General features: G+C 38.8%; 1 protein-coding gene and 1 pseudogene across 1 annotated transcript; both read left to right on the top strand.

The window, feature by feature from the left end:
- The window catches only part of LOC140708825 (large ribosomal subunit protein bL35m pseudogene), a 30,792-nt pseudogene extending 12,524 nt beyond the window's left edge, over positions 1-18,268 (top strand).
- A 2,885-nt stretch (positions 18,269-21,153) lies between these two features.
- On the top strand, positions 21,154-24,062 carry RNF182 (ring finger protein 182). The gene has a single exon (XM_007973647.3). It carries the CDS (start codon positions 21,154-21,156, stop codon positions 21,895-21,897), a length of 744 nt encoding a protein of 247 aa, XP_007971838.3. The 3' UTR covers positions 21,898-24,062.
- The last annotated feature ends 1,368 nt before the right edge of the window (positions 24,063-25,430 follow it).

Below are 25,430 nucleotides of genomic sequence, written 5' to 3' on the forward strand. Positions count from 1 at the left end.
AGTGCTGGGATTACCTGCGTGAGCCACTGCTCCCAGCCTGTCCTTTGCATTAGACTACTCTATAATGTTCTTTCTCTACTTAATGTATCTTGGCTCACTACAAAAGTTTCCTAAGTTTCACTTCTTTCCATGGAGGTTTTCCAGACTAATTATGACCATCTTCAAGGATACCAACGGCTGAGCTCTTTTTCTCTCAACCACAAATATAGGAAGAATTTACTTATAATTTAAAAGCTTCCCCAAATTCATCATTTCCTGGGCTGATATGAAAGGAAGCCATGCTCTACTTTCTTCCTGCTCTATAGTCAGTAACAAGCACCACCCCCTGCCCCTACCATATACACACACCCAGGGCAGTACTAATCCCTTTGTTCTACATCTTCACTAGTAACTCACCTGTCCACTGTGTGACTGAATGGAATGAAATGTCACACAGTTTCCACCCCAAGGGATCTGTCAGAGGTGTTCAAACTAGAGAGACTCCATCTTGCATAGGGGCCTTTTGGGAATAGAGTATTTAGAATGTCTGTCACATGACAAAATAATCTTAGTATACAATAAATATAAAACTATCTTTCCTAGCAATCTTCTTTTTATGTAAGTATCATTTTGTCTCATTTAAAAAACACTACAGGCTTTTACTTTATCCTAATCTTCACAGTTGAATATATGTCAATCAATAATGCCACATTATGTAGCTGTGTTGCAAAGTGACACATTCATTAAGATTGATTCTAAAAGGCCTATTGAGAAAAGCCACTGAGGGCAAATAAATTCAATAAAATTTAATCTATAGAGTTCTTTTTTTCTTGTCAAGCTTGGATAAAGGCATATATTAAATGTGGTAGAATATAGAATGTTTTTATTTCCTTTTAAAACCTTTTGCCCATTATTAATTGAGGCATTTCATTAACTGGATTGGTGACATTTTTGCTGAGTCCAAGTACAATTGGACCTTGGTAAACAGAAATCTACTTCATCTCATGAGATGTCGTAGCCATTTTTATTAATGCTGAAAAAGAGATGGTGTATTCTTCAGAATTACAGAAAGTGAGCAAAACGTTTTGGTTTGTGACTTTGTTTTTATTTTAGGATAATATTATAAAAATAATACCTTTCTAGCTTTAACTGTATTTATAATTTTTAGAACATTGTGAATATTGAAATATTGTAGTGATAACTATTTTGCTTAGTATGTAAAGAAACATTTGTAGAAAATTTAAAAGCCTTAAGCACAAAGTATACTTCTTCAGGTACATATCTGAACATTTACAGAGAAACAATCCTATGGGAATTTTATTCTCTGAATTGTATTAATAGATACTTTCGGTGAGCCTAAACCTGAAGCTGATTGTGGACAAATATTTATCAAATTGGAGATTTTAAATGATGAAGACAAATAATGGAATTCTTTTATTTTTTCAACATGTATTGAGAGCTTCCTAGATGCTATAAGTCTTTAATGTATTTTTTAATGTTTATAGTTTTTTGGGAAGTTCAGCTGATTTGATATTTTCATGGACATTTTAGATTGTTAAATTTATAATCTGTTGGGAGGCTGAGGCAGGCAGATCACGAGGTCAAGAGATCGAGACCATCCTGGCCAACATGGTGAAATCCTGTCTCTACTAAAAATACAAAAATTAGCTGGGTGTGGTGGTGCATGCCTGTCGTCCTTGCTACTCGGGAGGCTGAGGCAGGAGAGTTGCCTGAACCTGGGAGGCGGAGGTTGCAGTGAGCCGAGATTGCTCCACTGTACTCCAACCTGGCGACAGAGCAAGACTTCATCTCAAAATAATAATAATAGTAATAATAATAATATAAAATCTGTAATCTGAAAATCTACATTATAAAATGTGTCACATTCAAGAATATTTATCAAGACAAAGTGCTGACTTCACCACATTCAGAAGGGTGTGGTATACCATTCACGGACAGGAAGAGGTGGAAGGAGTCTTGGAAACTTTTCAATATATTTATATGGCAGGTATTTATTGAGTATCTACTCTGTGCTAGCTTATGATAGGTGCTTGTGCTAGAATGGTAAGCAACATATTAGTGGTTCTTGTATTCTTATAATTTACATTGTAGTAGTAGAAATTTAGAACAGACAAATTAGTTAAATTGGGCTTCTTGAAGTTTGTTGAAGGAAGTAAACAGAGTGCCGTAATAGAAAACAAGGGGTAAGTGATTTTGAAAACAAGTAATTGGGGAGGACCTCCTTGAGGACTTTATATTGAGATCTCCTGTGGTTTTGGATATTTGTTACTTCCAGACCTCATGTTGAAATTTGACCAGATCTCTCATGAATAGATTAATGCTCTTCTTTGGAGGTGAATGAATTCTTACTCTCTTAGTTCCCTTGATAACTAATTGTTACAAAGAGCCTGGCACCTCCCCTCTCTCTTGCTTCCTGTCTTGCCATGTGATATCTGCACATATTAGCTCCCTTTCATTTCTTCCCATGGTTAGAAGCAGCCTGAGAGCCTCATCAGATGCAGATGTCCAGTCCTGAACTTGCCAGCCAGTCAGAATTTTGAATCAAATAAACCTCTTTTCTTTATGATTTACCCAGCGTAAAGGTATTCCTTTATAGCAACACAAAACAGACTAAGGCAAGATCTCTAAGAAGGAATGAGATTAGTATGACATTTCACATTGAGCAAACAGCCTAAAACATGAAAGACTTTGGACTGTTCATGGAATTTAACAAAGGCCAGTGTGCCAGGAAAACAATATGTTCAAGACAGGGTTGGAGGGAAGGCAGAGGCCAGATCATACAGTACCTTGCTGCATAGAGTTTGGATTTTAATCTCTATGTAATGAAAAACAATTTAAGTGTAATAAACAGATGGTAGATATAATCCCATTTACATTTTTAGAAGCTTACTTTGGTTATTGCAATGAAAATAATTTATAACAGGGCAAGATTAGAAGCATGAAGGTAAATTAGAAGGTTCTGCAATGAACAGGGTCAAAGTCTGGATTAGGATGTTCATGATGAAGATGGAATGATATTGGAAGATTGGAAACATACTTCGGTTGAATTGACTGACTTGCCAGTGGATTGGACATGAGGAGTAAGGTATAATGTAGAATCAAAGGTGACTCCTAGTTTTTGAAAAACTAAGAGAATGGTGGTGCCATTTATTAAAATGGGGAAAACTGCAGGAAACAATTGGGTGGTAGTGAGAGGTGAGGATTGAAATTTGTCTTAGACCTGTTAAATTTGAAATGTTTGTGTTAACACAAGGGGAGGTGCTGTAAGCACTCTGGAACTCAGAGGGAAGGGATAGGTTGCAGACACAAATTGGGGGGCAGTCATCATGTCATGGTATTCAAAGCTACTAGAGGAGATGGAACAATCCAAGGGAAAGAGTGCAAAGAAGGGCTATGGAGTTCTAACATCTAGAGATTTGATAGAAGAGGAGCTGGAAGAAAAGATTGAGAATAGTGATCAGTGATCAGTGAACTAGGAGGAAAACTGGAAGACTGTGATATCATGGAGCTGTGAGAATAGATAGTTTCAAGAGTAAGGGTATAGTCACTGGGAAGAAGGTGAAGAACAAATGAGACAAGGTAAAGGCAGGAAAGGATCCATTTGCCTTTACAATCAGCCTCTGCTTTCAGGAACCTTGTCTTGATTGTCTTTGAATCCCCAGCATCTTGCACATGGTATGACACTTAAAAGATATTAAGTAAATGCTTGCTGAATTATTAAATGAAAGTGATAATATATCAAAAGAGGGCTACATCATGAGTCCATCAAGAATTAAAACCTATCTTGGCCAGGTACAGTGGCTCATGCCTGTAGTCCCAGCACATTGGGAGGCCAAGGCAGGAGGATTGCTTGAGGCCAGGAATTTGAGACCAGTCTGGGCAATATACCAAGACCCCATCTCTACAAAAAACAAACAAACAAATCAAAAAGCAAACCCAACTGTTACTCTTTTAAGTGAGTTCTATAGCAGTTGAAGATGACTTTTCTGTCAATCACAAATGTATTGATGAAGGACAGTTGGTGATTTTCAGCCATGGCTTTGGGAGTATTATGCACTTTTTTTGACGGAGGGAGAGAGAGAGAGAGAGAGCGTGTGTGTGTGTGTGCGCGCGCGCACATGTTATATACACTATTAGTTTCATTTAGTGAAATAGGCATCGAAATAATCTACTTAAGTTTGAAATTGTAGAAATGGTACATGTAATCTATGCTAATATCTTTAGACATTTTAGTTTTTCTTGATAAGGTTAGAGAGTTTTATTAAACTTTGGCCAAAGGAAATTATGAAGGAAGAAATTAATAGGAAAGAAATTAGTCTAATGGAAGAGGAGTCAGTCACTCTTAATAATGTAATTTTCAGGCCATATTCTTATTAACCATGATCTTATATTATATCTTTGCCTCTTCCAAATAAAGAGTAAGGTACTAAGCAAAAAATCTAAACTTACGAGCTTTATGTGTTATTTGTTAGTGTTCCATATAGATAGTATAAACAAAAGAGAAATAATGACATTTCCCTCTCCATTCATCAGGTAGTGGAAGTTATTACAACACTGGTAAATTGTGCTTTGCTTGCTTTACTTATTATCCGCTCTATCTATAGACAGAAAACCTGTGTACCTTCTGATACTGTGTTCAATGCATATTCTATCCACTACCAATTTAGAATGCTGAAGTACCATATCATTGGATCCATTATTTCTAAATTTCTAGTCGCATCCATATAGTGCTTATGTATGTAAAATATTTACACCTAAATGATTTCATTGAATCCTCACAACCACTTTGTGAGGCAGGTGTTATCTTTTAGTCTAAGATCGCAGTGTCAGAGCCAGGTCCCAAATCTTGGTCTCCTGACTCTAGATGCTATGTGCTTCCATTGTAGACTGCCCGCAAGGGATGGTCGTGCTCCTGGCTGCACTTCCAGAGTCTTGAAGAAGAAAGCAGATGTGGATACCTAAATATAGGGTGCGGAGTACCTATTTTTTTCTCTCTTATTCCTGAACATTTATTCGTTTAAAACTGCTGGCATACAGCACAGCATAAATCACAACTCCATATATAAAAATAGTGGCCTCTCTTCCAAAATTAATAACTTAGATTGCTAGGTTATTAACTTGGCTGTATCCTAATAAATAGATTATGACTCTCCATCAAATTAAATTGCTTGTTCTTGGAGGAGGGGGGAGGTAAGAGTTTTAATTGTCAAGGGAGGCTTTCTGGAACTGCTCCTTATGCTGCCAAACAACCATTAGGGGTTATGAGTATTGTGGGTTAAATTCTTCTAGAGTCAGCTGATGGTCCTTCAAGAATGAGAGCTTGGCATTTGTTGAGCCTATTCTTTTTAGGTTTTTGAGTTTTGGAGACTTTTATTATAGTGAGAAGGATTGTTTTTAATGAAAGGTATACTAAAACCCTTAATTCTGAGACCATAATCTCTACAAAGTTCAACTATTATTAATGTTCCCTAAGGCATAACTGTGATAATTGGGACTGAGACCAGCATATTATTGTTAGTAATTATTAACAGTAATGCGGGTCTTTCAAGCTCTAACTAGAATCCAGCTTCTGAATCTCTAGGTGGAAAAACTGGACTTTCTTGGAGGTAGATGCCACATGTGTGGTTTAAGCTTAATTTGAGACTCAAGCTCCATAAATAATGAGGTTAGGAACATCAGGTTTTGTGAATGAGCAATTGGGTGTCAGAGAGATGGCAAGCATGTATACTTTATCAATAGCTGAGCGTAAAAACCAATGTTCTGCCTTGATAGTCACAAAGAAAAATGATGCTACAAGTGCCAGAATCTCTCATATGTTTTTGAAGATAGAGTTATTAGTCAAAGAATTTAAGACATCATAAAAACTGATGATCAAGAAGTCAAAGTGTTTGAAGAGTGATTCTCCATTTTGCACAAAAATAAATTGAACATAGAAGCAGGTATTTAGCACCATTTATAAAAACAGAAACCACAGTTAATGAAAAATGACTATACTTTAACTTGCATCAGTTTTCTTGTTACAGAGCCATTTAAAATATATTTTCTCATCATCTAGAGAGCAATGTTTACAACATTTATTTTCCAGGATGGGAGGAGTATTTTTGGAAATGAGAGTTGAAATTTGAAAGTTGTCTTTTCATAAGGGGAAAAATATATCTCCTGTTGATGCCAAATTAAAATGGTTGATGAATTCTATAAGAATAATTCAGGCTACATGAAACTGTATATGAAATATTTTGAAGAAACTCAACTCACCCTAAGACCCATACAATTAATTCATATGGACAGTAGAGTAATACACAACATAGAGCCCTGGATAGACAAATAATAGGATCACAGTGACAGCTCTGTTTTGTTTTGTGTTGAGCTCTACTTATTTTGACTTTTTTTGTCCTGACTTCTCATGTAATCTTAGGAAAGGTACTTCAATGGATGTTCATATACCTATTAAGTGGAAATCATAATTTCCACTTACTGTAGTAGAACTTATGCAGTGTTTCTAAAATTTTTGAGCTTTTTAAAAAGACTTGAATTAATAGAAGTTATTATAATACAAATTATTGAAGTTTATGCATGGAAGAATACATAGAAACTGTATTTTGATACATAAAAGAGTCTTCTATGTAGGCATGATACTCATTGATAAATGAGGGAAATAATTTCTTTGGGCAGAGATTGACTTTGGATTAGTTTGGAAATAAATAGTTTAGCATGCTATTTTGCTTATCTATTGTTACAAAAGCACCTGAAAACCTAGTGGCTGGAAACAACAGCCATTTTATTGGTTCATGAGTCTGTGGCTCAGCATTTTCTACTGGGCTCAGTGGGGCACATTCTTCAGCTGTTCTTTCATGGTGACACTCATTCAAATGGGTATTGTCCCTGGTGGTTAGTTGAGGCTGGATGGTCTCTAGTGGTCTCACATGACTGGATTTGGTGCTGGCTTTTGTCTGGACCCTTCTCTCTGTGGTTTCTCATCTTTGGAGAGGCTAGCCTGGGCTTCTTCGATGGTGGTCTCAGAATTCCAGGAGAGCAAAGCAGAAGCTTCAAGATACCCTGAGGTCACAAATTTGCTTCAGACTCTTAATGCTGGTCAAGGCAAGTCACAAGGCCAAGATTAAAGGGGTGGGGAAAAACAGATTACCTGTTGATCTGATGAAAAGAAGGTCACATTGTAGAAAGTGTTTGTACAGGTCTGTGGAGAATTACTGCAGCCATATTTGCAGACAAGTTGCCACACATGATAGGGGCTAGGGCAAAGAGTATTTAGGGGAGATGGTCTACTAATAAATTTTAAAAATTGAAATGGAAGGGTAGTATCATGAAAAAGTGGGGAAGAAGACCCAAAAACAGTTCAAGATCCAAACAGCAAAGACTCAAGACAATTTCAGTTAAAAAAACACAAATGTTTTTAAAATGTAAAAAAAAAAGAATTATCATCTAACTAGTATATAGAAATATAGCTCTTTGAATTAAAAGGTAGAACTTGAAAGGCATTACTTAAAAAAGATAGCCAAAGGCAAAGGAAAATGATTCTCTTACCGTTGAGTGTCCAGTTTATGGATTCTTAGAATAAGACAGTTTGCTATAGAGGAAGTAAAACAAAATAATGTGCAAAAAGGAGAATTCTAAAAAGTGAATTTCAAAAACAGTTAACTTAGGGATGAGTATCAGTTTGGTATATATCTTTATGTAATAGTCACTGAACATGATTAGTATTGCCAGTGTTCTCCCCAAATTAAACTTTTATCACAAATTTCCATTTTTCCATCTAGGTAACTATTTGGGAAAAACTCCAGGAATTATAGTTGGCAAGGATTCTTGAAAGATAGCAAGCTAAAGTGGCTTGCTATCTTGCTCTCTCAAGTGTACTCTATCTGCCTTTCCTGATCCCAACTACTTCTGGAGTCAGCAGACCCCTGAGTGCAAGTGAAACCCCAAGCTTTGTGAAAGCTGACAGTAGGGGAGTGGGGAGCAGATGGGGGATTCCCTTCTAGGCTTGGCTGGTACCGAGGGCTGGCATCCGTTGGATGAGTCCCACCAGAAGATCAGGATGCATTGGATACTGTGATAAGCTTGACCTACAGAGGATGGGGACTCCTGGGAGGAAAACTGAAACTCACCCTCACCCCATGGTGTGTGTGTTCCACAAGAGACCAAGGAGAAAAATCAGTAGTTGGGGGCATCCTTTGGAGCAGGAGGCCTTGGAAGGGTCCTAGCAGCCCACCCGTCACACTGCTAGATCGCAGGAGAAGAGATCATTGTGTTTCCCCTACTCATAGAACTTCAGTTCCATGAGTCCTTCAACAATCAGACCTGAACCCCAGTGATATAACAAAGAAAAATATTGGCACTGCAGCCAAAGGGAAAACAGTCTATGAGAAAAGACAACTCACGCTGAATGAGATGGAGCGGCAGCCAGAGACAGATGACAACCTGACAAAAAATAGAAAGAGCACATAAGGAGATGCAGATGCAGCACAAGAAGACTTTCTAGAGATGAAATGCATGATTTCCCCATCAAACATTTTAGTAAATGAACTGAAGGTGATAATGATCATTCTTGGGGCTTGAATTGGCAGCCTAGTTGGTCAAGTAGAAGAATATGAAAGTACAGAACAAAAATATAAAGGAATGGAAACCACAAAAGAAAATAGATCCGGGAAATATAACATGTGAGTAACAGGAGAGAGCCAGAAAGAGAAAAAGGAACAGATGGAGGAAAGGCAATAATTAAATAAATATAAGAAACAAATTTTTTGAGCTTAAAAATCAGGACTTGGGTCTGTAAATTCAAGTGGCTTATTAAGTTCCAGGTAACATTTATGAAAAAAGACACTCTGGATTTATTGGAAAAGTTCTTGAACTATATATTAAAAATAAGAGGCAAAATCTTAGAAGCTTCTAGACAGAGCAAATTACTTACCATGAAGAAGTATCAGACTAGCAGCAGATTTCTCATCCGTGACAGAAAACTAGAGATAGCAATTTCTGCAGGCCATGAAGATGTTACCAAAATACCAAGGGTTTGGTCTAGGCCCTACTTGCTCGCCGCACAGAAATCCAATCACGAGACAATGAGTATTGCCAAGGAAGAAGGCTTTAATTGGGTGCTGTGGCTGAGGAGATGGGAGATCCTTCTCAAATCCTTCTCTCTGACAGACTAAAACCAGGGGTTTATATAGCAGGGAAGAAATGTAACAATGTGTAAGAAAACAGGAACTAGAGAGGGGCAAGGAAGCAATCATGATCAGTGAGGGGCCCATCATCTGGTGTGGTGATCTGGTGAGTTTCAATTCTTTGATACTTTTTTTTGAGAGGCATGAAAGTCCTCTCCTGAGGAAGGAGCTCAGATAAAACAAATATAAGTTTTAAGCTTTAAGATAAGAAAGGGCAATCTATGTTTATAAAAAAGATTAGTCTATAGGATTATTGGGTTGGTTTCAGAGAGAAAAAGACAGCAGCCCGAAAATCCCATACATTTCCGTCAGGAGGAAATTTATTACTATGTAAGCATTCAGAGATATCACGTGTTTTCTGACAAAAATAGTAATACAAAACAAAAAGTAAATGAACCAAAAGTTAACCAGAAACGTATACCTTGAGATGAAGGAAGATGACAGGAGGGAAATATTTGGAATTGAATCAAATAAATCAAGTGAGAAGGAAAGAATGAGTTAATATATGACAGCCTTTACATTAAATGTGAATGAACTTGGAAAATTCACAAATTCTTATAATTCGTTAAATGTTTTAATGGGAAAATTGTCAGACTGAGTTAAAAACCAAAACCCAGGTCAGGCATGGTGGCTCATAACTGTAATCCCAGCACTTTGGGAGGCCGAGGTGGGTGGATTGCTTGAGTACAGGAGTTTGAGACCAGCCTGGGCGACATGACAAAACCCTGTCTCTACTAAAAATACAAAAATTAGCTAAGCATGGTGGCGCACACCTGTAATCTCATACGTGTAATCCTAGCACTTTGGGAGGCCAAAGTGGGTGGATTGCTTGAGTACAGGAGTTTGAGACCAGCCTGGACAACATGGCAAAACCCCATCTCTACTAAAAATACAAAAATTAGCTTAGCGTGGTGGCACACACCTGTAATCTCTACTTGGGAGGCTGAGACGAGAAGATTGCTTGACCCTGGCAGGTGGAGGTTGCAGTGAACTAAGATCATGCCACTGCACTCCATCCTGGGTGACAGATCAGGAACCTGTCCCCAGGTTGTCAAATACAAATGTCTAAATTTAACCTAGGAAGAAATGGAACATTTGAATAGGACAATAACCCTAAAAGAGATGGAAAAATTGTTAAAGATCTACTATTGCAAATGACAATGGAATCCTAAGAAATCACAGCTGAGTTTTTTGTAACTTTTAAAGAACACATAATTTTATCAGTAAACTGTTCCAGAAGATGAATAGCTCCTGTTTCACTTATAAAATAAGCATACATTTAATGTAACAACCTAACAGCACACAAAAAATCTAGAGACCAATTTAATTTTGAGTACAGATGCAAAATTTCTAAGTAAAATATTAGCGAATAGAACCCATGAGTGTATTTGAGGACCCAGCTGTGACCAGGTGGGGTTTATTCCAAGAATACAAAAGTCAAAATCTATCAGTGCAGTTTATTACATGATCTATTTAAAGGTAGAAAATCATATGATCACATGAATAGATGATGCAAAAGCATTTAACAAAATGCATAGATGCTAGTAATAAAAACTGTTGGAACAGACAGAATGGAAAGAAACCCCATAGGCTGGCAAAACTTAAAAGTTCACTAACTATTGACATTCAGGAGAAAGAATACTCATATTACTGGTCGAGTATGTGTTACAGCCTTTTTGGAAAGCAAGCTGGCAAAATAAATTACAAGTAGTATCTGTTTGATCCAGAAATTCTACTCCTTGTTCTCCTAAAGAAATAAAAGCACGCACATGTAGGGATATATATTACAAGGTTGTGTTCGGCATTACTGTTTGTGTTGGGGGAAAAATTTAGACAAATAAATAGCCACGAGGAGAGGAATGGTTGGATATATTCTAGTACATCCAAATGGTGAAATATCATGCAGCCATTATAAAAGTAATTTAGGGCTATCTCAGTTGAATGAGCTATTATTGAGTAGGAAGAGCAAGATACAGAAAACTTGGTATAATATACTACTAATAAAAAACAAAAGATTGTGTTTATTTGTGTCCTTGCAATTATATGTAGATGGAGAAATACAGATGCTTTTCTACTTATGATGGGGTCACATCCCAATAAACTCTTTGGAAGTTGAAAATACTTAAGTTGAAAGAAAATGCATTTAATATACCTAACCTAGCAAACATCATATCTTAGCCTAGCCTACCTTAAATGTGTTCAGCACACTTACATTGGTCTGTTGGGCAAAATCATCTACCACAAAGCTTGTAATTGATACAGAAGGGGGTCAGGGAAGTGCTGGGTAGAGGAGGGCATGATCCCTGGCTAGGGCTCCACCCTCAGACCTGTCACAGACCTAGAGAGGACAGGCCCTCCTGCCTTCACACCCAAATGTTCCATTTCCCAGGACCACCCTGGCCCACCACATCCCCATCCTATACCTATAAAAACCCTGAGACACACAAGCGACTGGACGTTGAGAGGAACACTGCGGCACAAAAGCACACTGACAGACGCTGGCAGGCCGGCAGTCTATCAGCCGGTGGAATGACAAGGAGTTTGGCCGGGGCAGTCGGAGGAGAGCCCAGCTCGCTAAGTTGCCCGACTCCAGGGGAAAACCCCTTCCCACTCCATCTCCCTTCTGGCTCCCCATCCATCTGAGAACTTCCACTCAGTAAAACCTTGCACTCATTCTCTAAGCCCACGTGTGATCCGATTCTTCCGGTACACCAAGGCAAGAAACCCCAGGATACAGAAAGCCCTCTTTCCGTGCGATAAAGCAGAGGGTCTAATTGAGCTGACTAACGTAAGCCACCTACAGACAGCTAAACTAAAAGAGCACATGGTAACACACACCCTCTGGGGCTTCAGGAGCTGTAAACATTCAGCCTTACACGCTGCTGTGGGGTCAGAGCCCCGTAACCTGCCTGTCTCCACGCTCCGCCTAGAAGTTTGAGCAGTGGGACACTGAAGAAGCGAGCTACACCCCCATCACATGCCCTGTGAGAGGGATAAGGGAAGTTTTCCCATTTCATAATGAAGTATTGAGTATCTCGTGTCATTTACTGAATACTGTAGTAAACGTGAAAAACAATGGTTTTGTGGATACTCAAAATATGGTTTCTACTGAATGTGTATGGCTTTTGCATGAGTGTAAAGTAGAAAAATAGTAAGTTGCGAACCATCTGTATGTAGAAGAAGACATACCAGGTAGTTAATATGGGTTTCTGGGGGAAGTGGAACAGGGGAAGGGTGGTATTCTGGCTGATACTTGTGGAGGAGAAAAGAACCAAATAAAAAAGAATGCACACACACAAAGGCCACTAATAAATAAGCAACAATATGTCTGGTGACCTTTGTGTATTTATATATGTAAATGTGCGTTTATGTGTACATGTGCATTCATGTGTGCACACGTGTGCAAATGAAATCTTAGAGAATGCCTATTGCCTCTGAATTGTTTTGTTGAATTTTTTATTTATATAAATTTCTGTAATACGAAGTAGCAACCTAGATCTAAAACAACAATAAATTCTCAACGTCAAGTACAGCATGGTCACTGTATTAGGTCACTTTGGGTTGTAAGTAACAGAAATCCATCCAGAAAACTAGAATAAGCATAAAAAGGAATTTATTGGCTCACAGAAACCTTCATACATTATTGACTTCAGAAACTCAGTTTAGGTCTCATCAGGTTTGTCTCTGATTTTTTTTTTTTTTATCTCTGCCTCTTGTTTTCCTTTACTGTCTTCATAATTTTGGCTTTGTTCTTCTTATTCTCCCTCTTGCTGCCCTGGCAGTTCCTTGATACATCTTTTTCTGGTTCTGTGTCTGCTCCCCTGGTCCCTATCCTGTCCTGTTTTTCCTTAGCTTCAAATAAAAAGAGTTCCAGGCAGGATTTTTGAGAAGTCTGGTTTGGCTCACATGCCCATTAGACTAATCCTTGTGAATAGGGGAGTAGTGGAGTATGTGATCAGTCAGGCCTGGTCCCAAGTCCACACCTTGGAAGAGAAGGGAGGTACTATGATTAGCACAGCCCACCCACCATTTTGTAATTTGAGTGAGTAGGGAACACTTCGCCAAAGAAGTGGGGGCAGTTGGGAAGGGAGCAGTGTGATCTAAAGGAGCAAAAAGATTCTAGGTAGACAAAAACAACAGATGTCCAGTGGAGGGACTTTCCTTTAAAATATAAGCCAAGTTTGCATTCTTCACCATCAAGGGAATTAAGTAGCCGAGTAAGATGGATTTGAGTGTAATAATAAGTGGTAAACATTTAGGGCTGTGAAAACAATCATTTGCCCAATAGTCCAGGAGCTCAAGCTAATTTATGAGAATAATAGTAGGTAATTATTTGTATAGTCTTATCCCCAGATGACTTATAAAAGGATGAAAGACTATGAAGTATTAATTAGGTATACCAGCTTCATATATTTGAAAATGTATGTATTTTTCTAGGAAAATAAAACTTTGTATTTATTTTTAAGGCAATTTTAGCATACCAGATTCTTTACTTAGTGTCTGGTGAGACATATTTTAGCCCTTGTTCTCACCAAGGCATGCAGAGATATGTCCATCCTGGAGATTCCATCCACTTTCCCTCTTTTCTTAATATATAATAATTTACATATTTATGGGGTACATGTGAGTGTTTGTAACATACAAAGAATGTATAGTGGTCAAGTCAGGGTAATTGGGTTATTCATCACCTTAACTGTTTATTATTTTTATATGTTGGTATTTCAAGCTTTCTGGTTACTTTGAAATACACACATTATTGTTGCTAAGTATAGTCACCCTAGTATGCTATCAAATATTAGAACTTATTACTTCTATCTAATTGTATGTTTGTACCCATTAACCAACCTCTCTTCTTTCTCCCTCCCCCACCTCATCCTGAGATAAAGTTGTTTAGCTCCCATATGAATGAGAACATGAGGTATTTGTCTTTCTGTGCCTGGCTTATTGCACTTAACATAATCACTTCTGGTTCCATTCATGTTGCTGCAAATGACAGGATTTCATTATTTGTTATTGCCAAATAGTAGTTCACATTTTTTATCCATTCCTCTGTTGATGGGCATATAGCTTGATTCCATATCTTTGCTATTGTGGATAGTCCTGCAGCAAAAATGGTAGTGCATGTATCCCTTTGATATATTGATTTCTTTTTCTTTGGGTAGATACCCAGTAGAGGAATTGCTGGGTTGTAAGGTATTTCTATTTTTAGTTTTTTGAGAAATGTTCATACTGTTTTCCATAGTGGTTGTACTAATTTATATTCTTACCAGCAGTATTGATTTATAGTAATGCATGAAAATTAAGATGATAGATAAGTGACATTTCAATTTTGTGAAAAAAATTAATGAACTTACATACAGATCATATGGAAAAAGTAAGTTGATCCAAAATATGCATCTATACATTTTGAATGTAGAAAAATCTATATCTATAAAAATAGCCAAAAAAGTCATAGATTCCCTTTCTTTCCTTTTTCCTTTTGTTTCTCCTTTCCTTTCTTTTTTTATGGTGAAAGATAACACTAGTACAGAATGGTACTGTGTGATGGAGTAGCACAAAATGAACCCTTGTAAGTACCACCCTAGTCAAGAAGAGCGCATTGTCAGCCACTCTGTAGCCTGCACTAAGTCTGCTTGGACATTGTCCTTTCTTCCCTTCAGGGCATTGGCTATCCTGATAATATGGTTTGGCTCTGTGTCCCCACCCAAATCTCATCTTGAATTGTAATTCCCATGTCAAGGGTGGAGCCAGGTGGAGATAATTGAATTATGGGGGCAGTTTCCCCAATACTGTTCTCATGATAGTAAGTTCTTATGAAATCTGATGGTTTTATGAAGGGTTTCTCATTTTACTTGGCATTCATTCTCTCTTGCCTGTCGCCATGTAAGACGTGACTTTGCTCCTTTTTCACCTTCTGTCATGATTGTGAGGCCTCCCCAGCCATGTGAAACCATGAGTCCATTAACCCTCTTTTTCTGTATAAATGACTCAGTCTTGGGTATATCTTTATTAGCATAAGAATGAGCTAATACAGTAAATTAGTACCAGAGTAGCGTACTGCTATAAGGATACCTGAAAATGTGGAAGTGACTTTGGAACTGGGTAACAGACAGAGATTGAAACAGTTTGGAAGGCTCAGAAGAAGACAGGAAAATGTGGGCAAGTTTGGAACTTCCTAGAGTCTTGGAGGGCTCAGAAGACAGGAAGATGTGGGGAAGTTTGGAACTTCCTAGAGACTGTGAATGCCTTTGACCAAAATGCTGATAGTGATATGGACAATAAGGTCCAGGCTGAGGTTGTCTCAGATGGAGATGAGGAACTTGTTGACAACTGGAATAAAGGTAACTTTTGCTATGTTTTAGCAAAGAGATTGGCGGCATTTTGCCCCTGCCCTAGAGATCTGTGGAACTTTGAACTTGAGAGAGATGATTTAGGGTATCTGGTGGAAGAAATTTCTAAGCAGCAAAGCATTCAAGAGGTGATTTGGGTGCTATTAAAAGCATTCAGTTTTATGTATTCACAAAGATATGGTTTGGAATTGGAATTTATGTTTAAAAGGGAAGCAAAGTGGCTGGGTGCAGTGGCTCATGCCTGTAATCCCAGCACTTTGGGAGGCCGAGGCAGGCAGAGCATGAGGTCAGGAGATTGAGACCATCCTGGCTAACATGGTGAAACCCTGTCTTTACTAAAAATTCAAAAAAAAAGGCCGGGCGCGGTGGCTCAAGCCTGTAATCCCAGCACTTTGGGAGGCCGAGACGGGCGGATCACGAGGTCAGGAGATCGAGACCATCCTGGCTAACCCGGTGAAACCCCGTCTCTACTAAAAAATACAAAAATCTAGCCGGGCGAGGTGGCGGGCGCCTGTAGTCCCAGCTACTCGGGAGGCTGAGGCAGGAGAATGGCGTGAACCCGGGAGGCGGAGCTTGCAGTGAGCTGAGATCCGGCCACTGCACTCCAGCCTGGGCGACAGAGCGAAACTCCGCCTCAAAAAAAAAAAAAAAAAAAAAAAAAAAATTCAAAAAAAAAAAAAAAAAATAGCTGGGCGTGGTGGCACGCATCTGTAGTCCCAGCTACTTGGGAGGCTGAGGCAGGAGAATGGCATGAACCCGGGAGGTGGAGCTTGCAGTGAGCTGAGATTGCGCCGCTGCACTCCAGCCTGGGCAGCAGAGTGAGACTCCGTCTCAAGAAAAAGGGAAGCAGAGTATAAAAGTTCAGAAAATTTGCAGCCTGACAATGCAATAGAAAAGAAAAACCCATTTTCTGAGGAGAAATTCAAGCTGGCTGCAGAAATTTGCATGAGTAATAAGGAGCCAAATGTGAATTGCCAAGACAATGGGAAAAATGTCTCTGCATGTCAGAGGTCTTCATGGCAGCCCCTCCCATCACAGACCCAGAGGTCTAAGAGAAAAAATGGTTTTGTCAGCTGGACCTAGGGCCTTACTGCTTTGTGCAGTCTCAGGACTTGGTGGCCTACATCCTAGCCATGGCTAAAAGGGGTCAGTGTACAGCTCAGCCCATGACTTCAGAGGGTGCAAGCCCCAAACCTTGGCAGCTTCCATGTGGTGTTGAGTCTCTGGGTGCACAGAAGTCAAGAATTGAGGTTTGGGAACCTAGATTTCAGAGGATGTATGGAAATGCCTGGATGTCCAGGCAGAAGTTTGCTGCAGGGGTAGGGCCCTAATGGAGAACCTCTGCTAGGGCAGTGTGGAAGGAAATGTGGGGTTGGAGCCCCCACACCGAGTCCCCACTGGAGCACTGCCTAGTGGAGCTGTGAGAAGAGGGCCACCATCCTCCAGACCCCAGAGCAATAGATCCACAGACAGTTTGCACCATGCATTTGGAAAAGCTGCAGACATTCAATGCCAGCCTGTGAAAGCAGCCAGGAAGGAGGCTGTACGCTACAGAGCCACATGGGCAGAGCTGTCCAAGACCATGGGAACCCAACTCTTGCATTAGCATGACCTGGATGTGAAACATGGATTCAAAGATTTGGCTGCCCTGTTGGATTTTGGACTTGCATGGGGCCTGCAGCCCCTTCGTTTGGGCCAATTTCTCCCATTTGGAATGGGTATATTTATCCAATGTCTGTACCCCCATTATATTTTGGAAGTAACTAACTTGCTTTTGATTTTACAGGCTCATAGGTGCATGGGACTTGCCTTGTCTCAGATGAGACTTTGGACTGTAGACTTTTTAGTTAAGGCTGAAATGAGTTAAGACACTGGGGGACTGTTGGGAAGGCATGATTGGTTTTGAAATGGAAGGACATGAGATTTGGGAGGGGCCAGAGGTAGAATAATATAGTTTGGCTCTGTGTCCCCACCCAAATCTGACCTTAAATTGTAATAATCCCCACATGTCAAGGGCAGAGTCAGGTGGAGATCATTCAATCATGGAGGCAGTTTCCTCTATACTGTTCTCATGATAGTGAATTCTCACGAGATCTGATGGTTTTATAAGGGGTTTTCCATTTTGCTTGGCATTCATTCTCTCTTGCCTGACGCCATGTAAGATATGCCTTTGCTCCTCCTTCACTTTCTGCCGTGATTGTGAGGCCTCCCCAGCCTCCTCCACAATGTGGAACTGTGAGTCCATGAAACCTCTTTTTCTATATAAATTACTCAGTCTTGGGTATGTCTTTATTAGCAGCATGAGAATGGACTAATAAACCTGACATGTAGTCTAATCACCTCCAGACTTTTCATAATAACTTTACCACCTAAGCTTGCACCCCTAAATGCTACAGCTTGATTTTGCCTGTTCGTGAACTTTATATAAATGGACTCATATAGTATTACTCTTTTTGAATCTGGCTTTCACTGAACATGATGATTGTTGTCCACAGCCTTTGACAGAAGTGAAGACAGGGTGGAGATGGGATGGAATGACTGTATTTTAGAGGCCCAAAGAACAACTCTGACTAATTATAACCCTAGAAAGGTTTAGATTTTTGGTTATTATTCAAGTTCTTTGAGGGATCTTAAAATCATAATGAGATAGATGAAACTTTTTTTTTTTAAGCTCTAGCAGTTGGTAGCCTGGCTTTTCAAGAGGAACAATCACCATGCTGTTCTCTGCCGTTCCAGGAAGAAATACTTGTGTTGGCTGCATTTCCAGGGATGCTGCCAGAGCTCAAGGCTGTCACCTGGTCTTGCCTGGAAGAGCCATTCTTAGAGGCAGGACTTGATGAAGGCTTTCCTGCTGATGGAATAGGTTTGCTAGAGCTGGCCTTGGAATTAGAGTAGGTATATTTTTTATTGGATATTTGAATATTGAGTATTTTCTTTGTATGTTACCAAGAAGTCCCTTATATAAATTTTTTATAAATATGAACATTATAATCACATAACACTCTATCTTAACATATTCAGTAATCTGATAGAGTATTTCTGTGACAAAACAAAGCTTTGTTTCAAATAATAGCTCAATATTGTCAAGGAAATAATTTAGGTTCACACAATTATCAGCTAGAAATTGTGGCTGGCTCAACATAAAGTGTTATTGCTACTCTTCTAATGGTTGGAAGCTTGGTACCGAAAGAAGGAATGTGACCCGCTGACTGTGAAATACTGATGTTCTAATGTGTTCTCCCATATTCATAAACACTTAAGTGTCTACTCAAGCTTTCTGTTCCTCTAGATGTAATTTTGCCTAGTTATCCTCACTGGATGTTTTACTCTTTTTTTCTGATGTCTTTATGCATATGTTTACATACTTTCTTTTCCTTTTTCCACATGACTTCACATACCTCAGTCCTTTCTATGGCAGTGGGGACAGACAATGCTGCTAATCCTACTGGGACCATCAGCTTCCTAACCTCTGGATTCAGGAGAGCGTTATGTCTGGGTGGGCATGTAGCTCCAAAGAACAAATTACATGTTCCATTTGGGTGGGCTGAAGTCTGTGTGTGGCTAACGGGGGTACTGTTGTAAGAGCCTTGTGTTCAGCAGGGAATGAATGGGAGCTTTCTAGGTGGCAGATCACCAGTGAACTGCCCAGGGCTAGGGGCTGTCCCATGAAGTGAGCTAGGACTGTGTGTGTTGACCAGGATAGAACTCCTTCTTGTTCTTTGGCTATCATCCTGAAGATGTTCATCCCATAGGAGGAAAAATGCCAGCCTTGTGGAACTGTGAGCAGGACATAGTCATGTTTTGCAGGGACATGGGCATGCATAACCTGAATGGGATCAGCATCAGGAATGAGGAAAATTAGGGCACATGGAAGGAAAGGAGAGAGAAGAGTTGATGTTTGTGTCTGTATATCTTTTTTGTGTGTTACGCTGGATGCATAGAGATTGGTTCATGGTAGCAGTTTTGAAATACAGGCATACATATACTATATTTTTAAAAATCCTACCTACATTTTTGGTTACCAGAGATTCTATAGATTGACTTCTTTTTGCCACCAAGTATACATCTTGCCACTGCTATCCATTACACATTCTTGTAGAATAGGAAGTCAATTAAAAATTAAAGTCTTAAAATGAAGATAATATGTATTAATAAGTCAACTACTCATGATTTTTAAAATTATCCAGATTCAGCTACCCACTGCCTTTCTCTGTTAGTGCAGTATGATCCATAGCAAATTTAAATGTCTAGCAGTTACTCTCTGCCCTCAGAGCTGTTATGACAGCTTTCTGCTATTATTGCTTGGAGATGTGCTCAGAAAATCAAATACATTTTGATATTTTTCTAAGCCAAACATAATTTAAGGTGAATCAACTACCAAAAATACCACATATATTAAAGCTAATTAAAAATAATTTGGAGATTTTCTATTAACACTGCTTCCTTCCATTCATACTGAAAATTGAGAACTGACTGTGCATATGAAATTAACCTTCAGCCATTTGTCCAAAGCCAGTAATAGTAATAGTAATAGTAAGGCTGTAGATTGTATTACACTTTCCTTTTACTAAAGAGTTTGTGTGAAATAAAGTAGATGAGTAAGTGAATGTTGAGTATTTACTGATAGCCATGCACAAGTGATTTCTTCATGTCTAGAGACATAGCTATGCATGTTTTATTTGTGTTTACTTCTCTTTCTTGGGACCTAGACTTGACTTGTTTATAGTGCTTATATTGGGTGTTACATGTCTCATTCTTCCTTTAGTGAATGTATATGCACAGCTGCGGTTTTCAAGACTGGCATTGAAACAAAAAAAAGTTGAAATGGAATAGTCAAACAATAAAGGCTTTTATATAACAGATTTCTTTACACTGAGAAGGTAAGAACAGTCTGCTCTACTTAAATATGCTCTTATCTCTATCAAAGCACTCTCTGAAAACACATTTTTGACATTTGTCCTTAATATTCCCTTTTGTGTATTCCTGAGCACTACTGACGGTATTTAGACACCTGGTATTTACACCAGCAATACTCTGAATTAGTCTTCTGTTTTTGATACATGTCCCATTCTGTTTTCAGAGGCCAGAATTTGTTACAAGTTTCAGAGTGAAAATCTCTTGTATCTAGACTAAAGTATGTTCTAGAGCACATAGCTAGCTCTACACTGTCCTTTACACCCATTAGGATTCTTAACTCTTTCTTCACTATCATGCTTGTTGACTGAAACAGCTAAGCATGGAGATAACACTTTCCTGTTCTGATGACAGAAGTATGTGAAAAGATGAAGGGGATTTAACCTTCTAAGTTTATTGCTTCTAATCCTTGAATCTCAGAAAATTCCATAAAGCACTTTTCAGAAACACCTTTTCAATGAACTGTTCATTATATTAGAATCTCTTTTCTTCTTTACAGACTCTTCATGTGGCCTTTATAAATATGCATTTGAGACAGAGTTATATGCAGAAGTTGAAAATGCCTGGAAGACTTCTGGTTTCTTTCACTACTTGTCCTGCCTTTTTGTGTTGCTGCCAGATTTGGATGATATGATATTCAGAGGGGCACCTTAATCAAAGCCATTCTTCAATAAGACCCACCTGGCAGAAGATTGCACACATAATTCAAGATGGCTAGTCAACCTCCTGAAGACCCTGCGGAGTCTCAGGCCTCTGACGAGCTTGAGTGCAAAATCTGTTACAATCGATACAATCTGAAACAGAGGAAGCCCAAAGTGCTGGGGTGTTGTCATAGGGTTTGTGCCAAATGCCTCTACAAAATCCTAGACTTTGGGGACTCCCCACAAGGTGTCATTGTCTGTCCTTTCTGCAGGTTTGAGACGTGCCTGCCAGATGATGAAGTTAGTAGCCTGCCCGATGACAACAACATCCTTGTTAACTTGACTTGTGGAGGCAAAGGGAAGAAGTGCCTGCCAGAGAACCCCACTGAGCTGCTGCTCACTCCCAAGAGGCTGGCCTCTCTGGTCAGTCCTTCTCACACCTCCTCCAACTGCCTGGTCATAACCATCATGGAGGTGCAGAGAGAGAGCTCCCCGTCCCTGAGCTCCACTCCTGTGGTGGAATTTTATAGGCCTGCGAGTTTTGACTCTGTCACCACTGTGTCACACAACTGGACTGTGTGGAACTGCACGTCCCTGCTGTTTCAGACATCCATCCGGGTGTTAGTGTGGTTGCTAGGTTTGCTCTACTTCAGCTCCTTACCTTTAGGAATCTACTTGTTGGTGTCTAAGAAAGTCACCCTTGGGGTCGTCTTTGTCAGCTTGGTCCCTTCGAGCCTTGTTATTCTTATGGTGTATGGTTTTTGCCAGTGTGTTTGTCATGAATTTCTAGACTGTATGGCATCTCCTTCTTGACTGATATGCAAAATAAGAAATTGGACACACATTGCCATGTTTGAGTGTGAAGTTAGATACTTTATAATTTATTTTCTTTTATTTTCTTTATGATTAGTGTCCATGACATTAATAAAGCCCTTGGTCATGTATTGACTTGATTGGTTTTCCTGTAGGTCGGAAGTAAAAATGTTCATTTCTACTTAGAGGTTAGCACAATTGTATAAGCTCACCCTTCATGGAGCACTGACAGCAGTGAGTCTTCCCAGAGAAAGGGCAGGGTTTCACTCAGCACAGTCAGACAGACGGTAGTGGTGTGGTTTGTTATGCTGTAGGGAGATTTAGGAATGAATGGATCCTTCCTTTCGTATTCATGGATATTCTGTGATGGCGGTTGGACACAAGAGGAAAGTTGCTCTGAGACACATCGATTTACACAGTGTGTACTCCCTCCCCTCCCCATATTCCTGGTATTGGAACACCCTGGAATTGTCTTCAGGTGTTTTCTCTCTTAAGTCACTCTCTATAGTCAGCATTCCCACTGAGATACCTGTTCCCTCTGCACATTCTCCCTTGCCAAGAGGAAACTCAATTCCATTCCCTTGGGTGGTTTCAACTGAATACCTGTTTTGCCACATTACTAAAGAGAATGAAAAGCACTGAGGAATTTGCATCACAGTCAACTTCGTGGCAGAATGTGGTCATTTGTCCTTGAGACACACTCTTTCCTCCATGTCTATTTTCCTCTCTCCTCAGTCTTCTCTGAGAAGAATGGAGGAGAATGAACTTCTCATAGAGTGGTTACTATTCATGAAAACCTTCATTTGACTCTTTCCTTATAACATCTTAGCTTTGGTTTTTTTAAACCACATTGCCCAATCAGCCTCACCCCTTGTCCTGAAAAGGTTACGTTTAAATTAGTTGCTATAAATTCATAAAGACTTTTTTCCCCCATTGTATTTTTGGTTCTATTAGGATTTACTTTACTGAATCTTACAACAATTAGAGGTGAACTGTGGCAATGAAAATCAGAAACAGTTAATGAGATGCTTCAGTTTACAGTTTGAAGTGCTAAGAACCTAAGTATTTTGCTGTACAGTACTGAGTTGTACCAAAATATGATGGTTTAGGTTTATGTGCAAGACTTTATGTTGTAGTCTAGACAAAGGGGTGGGCAAGAGACATGCAAAGCTGATGCCCTACTTGAAAAGACCCTTCAAGGAAGTAAATGGCAGGGACAGAGTGGAGCTTAACATGTTGTTATTCCTGTTGTCTTTGAGTTGGTTTTGGAATGGATTCAAGTTCTTACACAATTTATTTTGAATACAAGCATAACCTAGGTGATTTGAGTTAATGAACTTATTTTCATGATGTAGGGAAAGTTGAATGCATATATTTCTGAGAAGAAATTGTTTAGCAGATTACAAGTTGGCAGAATAGAATAGAATGTTCACAGAAACTAGGCAAAAATTTGAAAAAGCATTCTAGTCTCTAAAACCCATTACTAATTATTAACTTTAAAATATTTGTAGCTTAGAAAGGGGGCATTACTAAGACGACTTTAACTTGTTCGTGATGAAATCTTTGTTGTGTGATGCAGGTACAGTGCACCCATTCCAACTGGAATAGCAGTTTGATTTTTATTGTATAACTAAACTTTGGGAATATGTATGCCCAAAGTTAAGTAGGATGAGAAAAGTATACATGGGATGTGGTCCAATGAATAAAAGCCCCAAGATACAGCTAAATACATTTATGATTTCATAAAATCTAGTTTAGATAGCATTGTGATGCAATTTCCAGAAATCCATTTGTGTTTAGAGAAAATATCATGTTTAGAAGATGTTTTGTGGTTTGGATTTATATATTTATAAGGTTTTTAAAAAAATGTTCGTTTTTTCTGAAATGTAACATTGAGTAAATTGATGAGTTATATAATGAGATTTCTAGAAAGCTCTGGACATGGGTACTGTGTGTTTTGCTTATCTGTATAATCTCTACAGTGATAAATTCGTGTCTCCGTGTATTGTGGCAGTCTTTTTTCTAGTTAATTTGGCTTTACAGAGCAATCTTTGTATGACACCAGAAAACTCTTCATGCTGTTGAATGAAAAAAAGATAATGCTTTAATATTTTATTCACTGTGATACTGTTTTGTTTGTCTATTAAATTGCTATTATTTCCAAATTTAGAAGTTTGATTTCTCTGACTTACGGTTAAAATTCAGTTATGACTTTGCACCTCTGTTAGTTTTAGATAATGGCAAACATAAACTTTCAGAAACGTTGATTCAGCTAATACCTTTATCATGCTCATGAAGACTTCAGAACTTTCCAACAACGGGGACCTAACCCATCACACTTCTAAAAGGCCTTCATAGTTTGTTTTGTTTTGTTTTGTTTTTGTTTGTTTTGTTTTTAGCAGGGGAGAGGAATTGGGGGAGATGAAATAAAAATACCATCTTTATAAATAAATTCTTCGGTTTTAGTTTGTTTGATTTCATTTCCAGGTTTTTGTCTAACTGCTCAACAAAATAGAATCCAATTTAGTTGGGAAATCACTTACCTTGTATGGTCTGGGAAAAATTTTAAAATTACATGGTATCTAAATTTGACCATTGTTAGGCAAAGTAGAAATAATTTGGGAATATGCAACAGTTCTATGCTTATGATAATTAGTGAATTGGCACCATATGTTAATCAAGAATAATGGCTTCATTCACTTCTGAAATGTTTATGTAAATGAGCAAAGAATCAGCTTAAAGAAAGCAGTTACCTGTATTGGTCATAACTTACGGAGTGAATTCATGCATATCTCCCGGGAGACCTGAGAATGATGTGTGTTTTCCAGATTGTAAACAGATACTAGGCTTCGAAGACACCTTGAAGAAATTTCTTAATATGTCAACCAAGTAGTCCCAAAGCCAAATGAATCCTGGTATTGATAGGCGAACTGATATAGCCATTGTAAGTATGAGCTCTGCAGTAGCTCATATTTATAGTTCATAGGATACAGATGAGATGCAATTGAGTTAACTTGAGAGTATAATGCAAGCAAACTACGATTTTATGTGTTTCTGCCTTTTTTGACACTTGCTCTTTTTGTCTACTCTTCTTGGTAAAAAATACCTCCACTTGCTTTGATTCCTTGGAAATGCCACAGAAACACCACATATTATTCCAGAGCTTTACTCAAAACCTATGAGAGTCTTGGTGAGGTCCCTGAAAGAGTTTAACCATTTGCTCTCCAAGTTAGAGTTTTGTGTGCTTTCTACATCTTTGCCCTTTTATTAAATTATTCTCTCTACTTCAGTACCCTTCATGAATTTGTACTCCTTTGTGAGGAGCTATAGGCTTAGTATTGGGTCTTTCCTTACACGTTTACTTTTGTGTAAAAGAGATTTAAAAAATGTGAATAAATGTTGAAATTTGAGTAAATTCCAAATGAGTCCCAGAGGTAAAAGAGATTCAGCCCAGTTCCTGATATCATTTCATACTGTGGTAGACTCCAAATCTGCATATACTCAGTGTACATTTATGGTTCTGACATGAAGGT

The sequence above is a fragment of the Chlorocebus sabaeus genome, chromosome 17, assembly GCF_047675955.1.
Source record: "Chlorocebus sabaeus isolate Y175 chromosome 17, mChlSab1.0.hap1, whole genome shotgun sequence".
Classification (NCBI taxonomy): domain Eukaryota; kingdom Metazoa; phylum Chordata; class Mammalia; order Primates; family Cercopithecidae; genus Chlorocebus; species Chlorocebus sabaeus.

Excerpts from the sequence above, each read along its gene's own strand:
- RNF182 (XM_007973647.3), top strand. The coding sequence starts at position 21,154 with ATGGCTAGTCAACCTCCTGAAGACCCTGCGGAGTCTCAGGCCTCTGAC.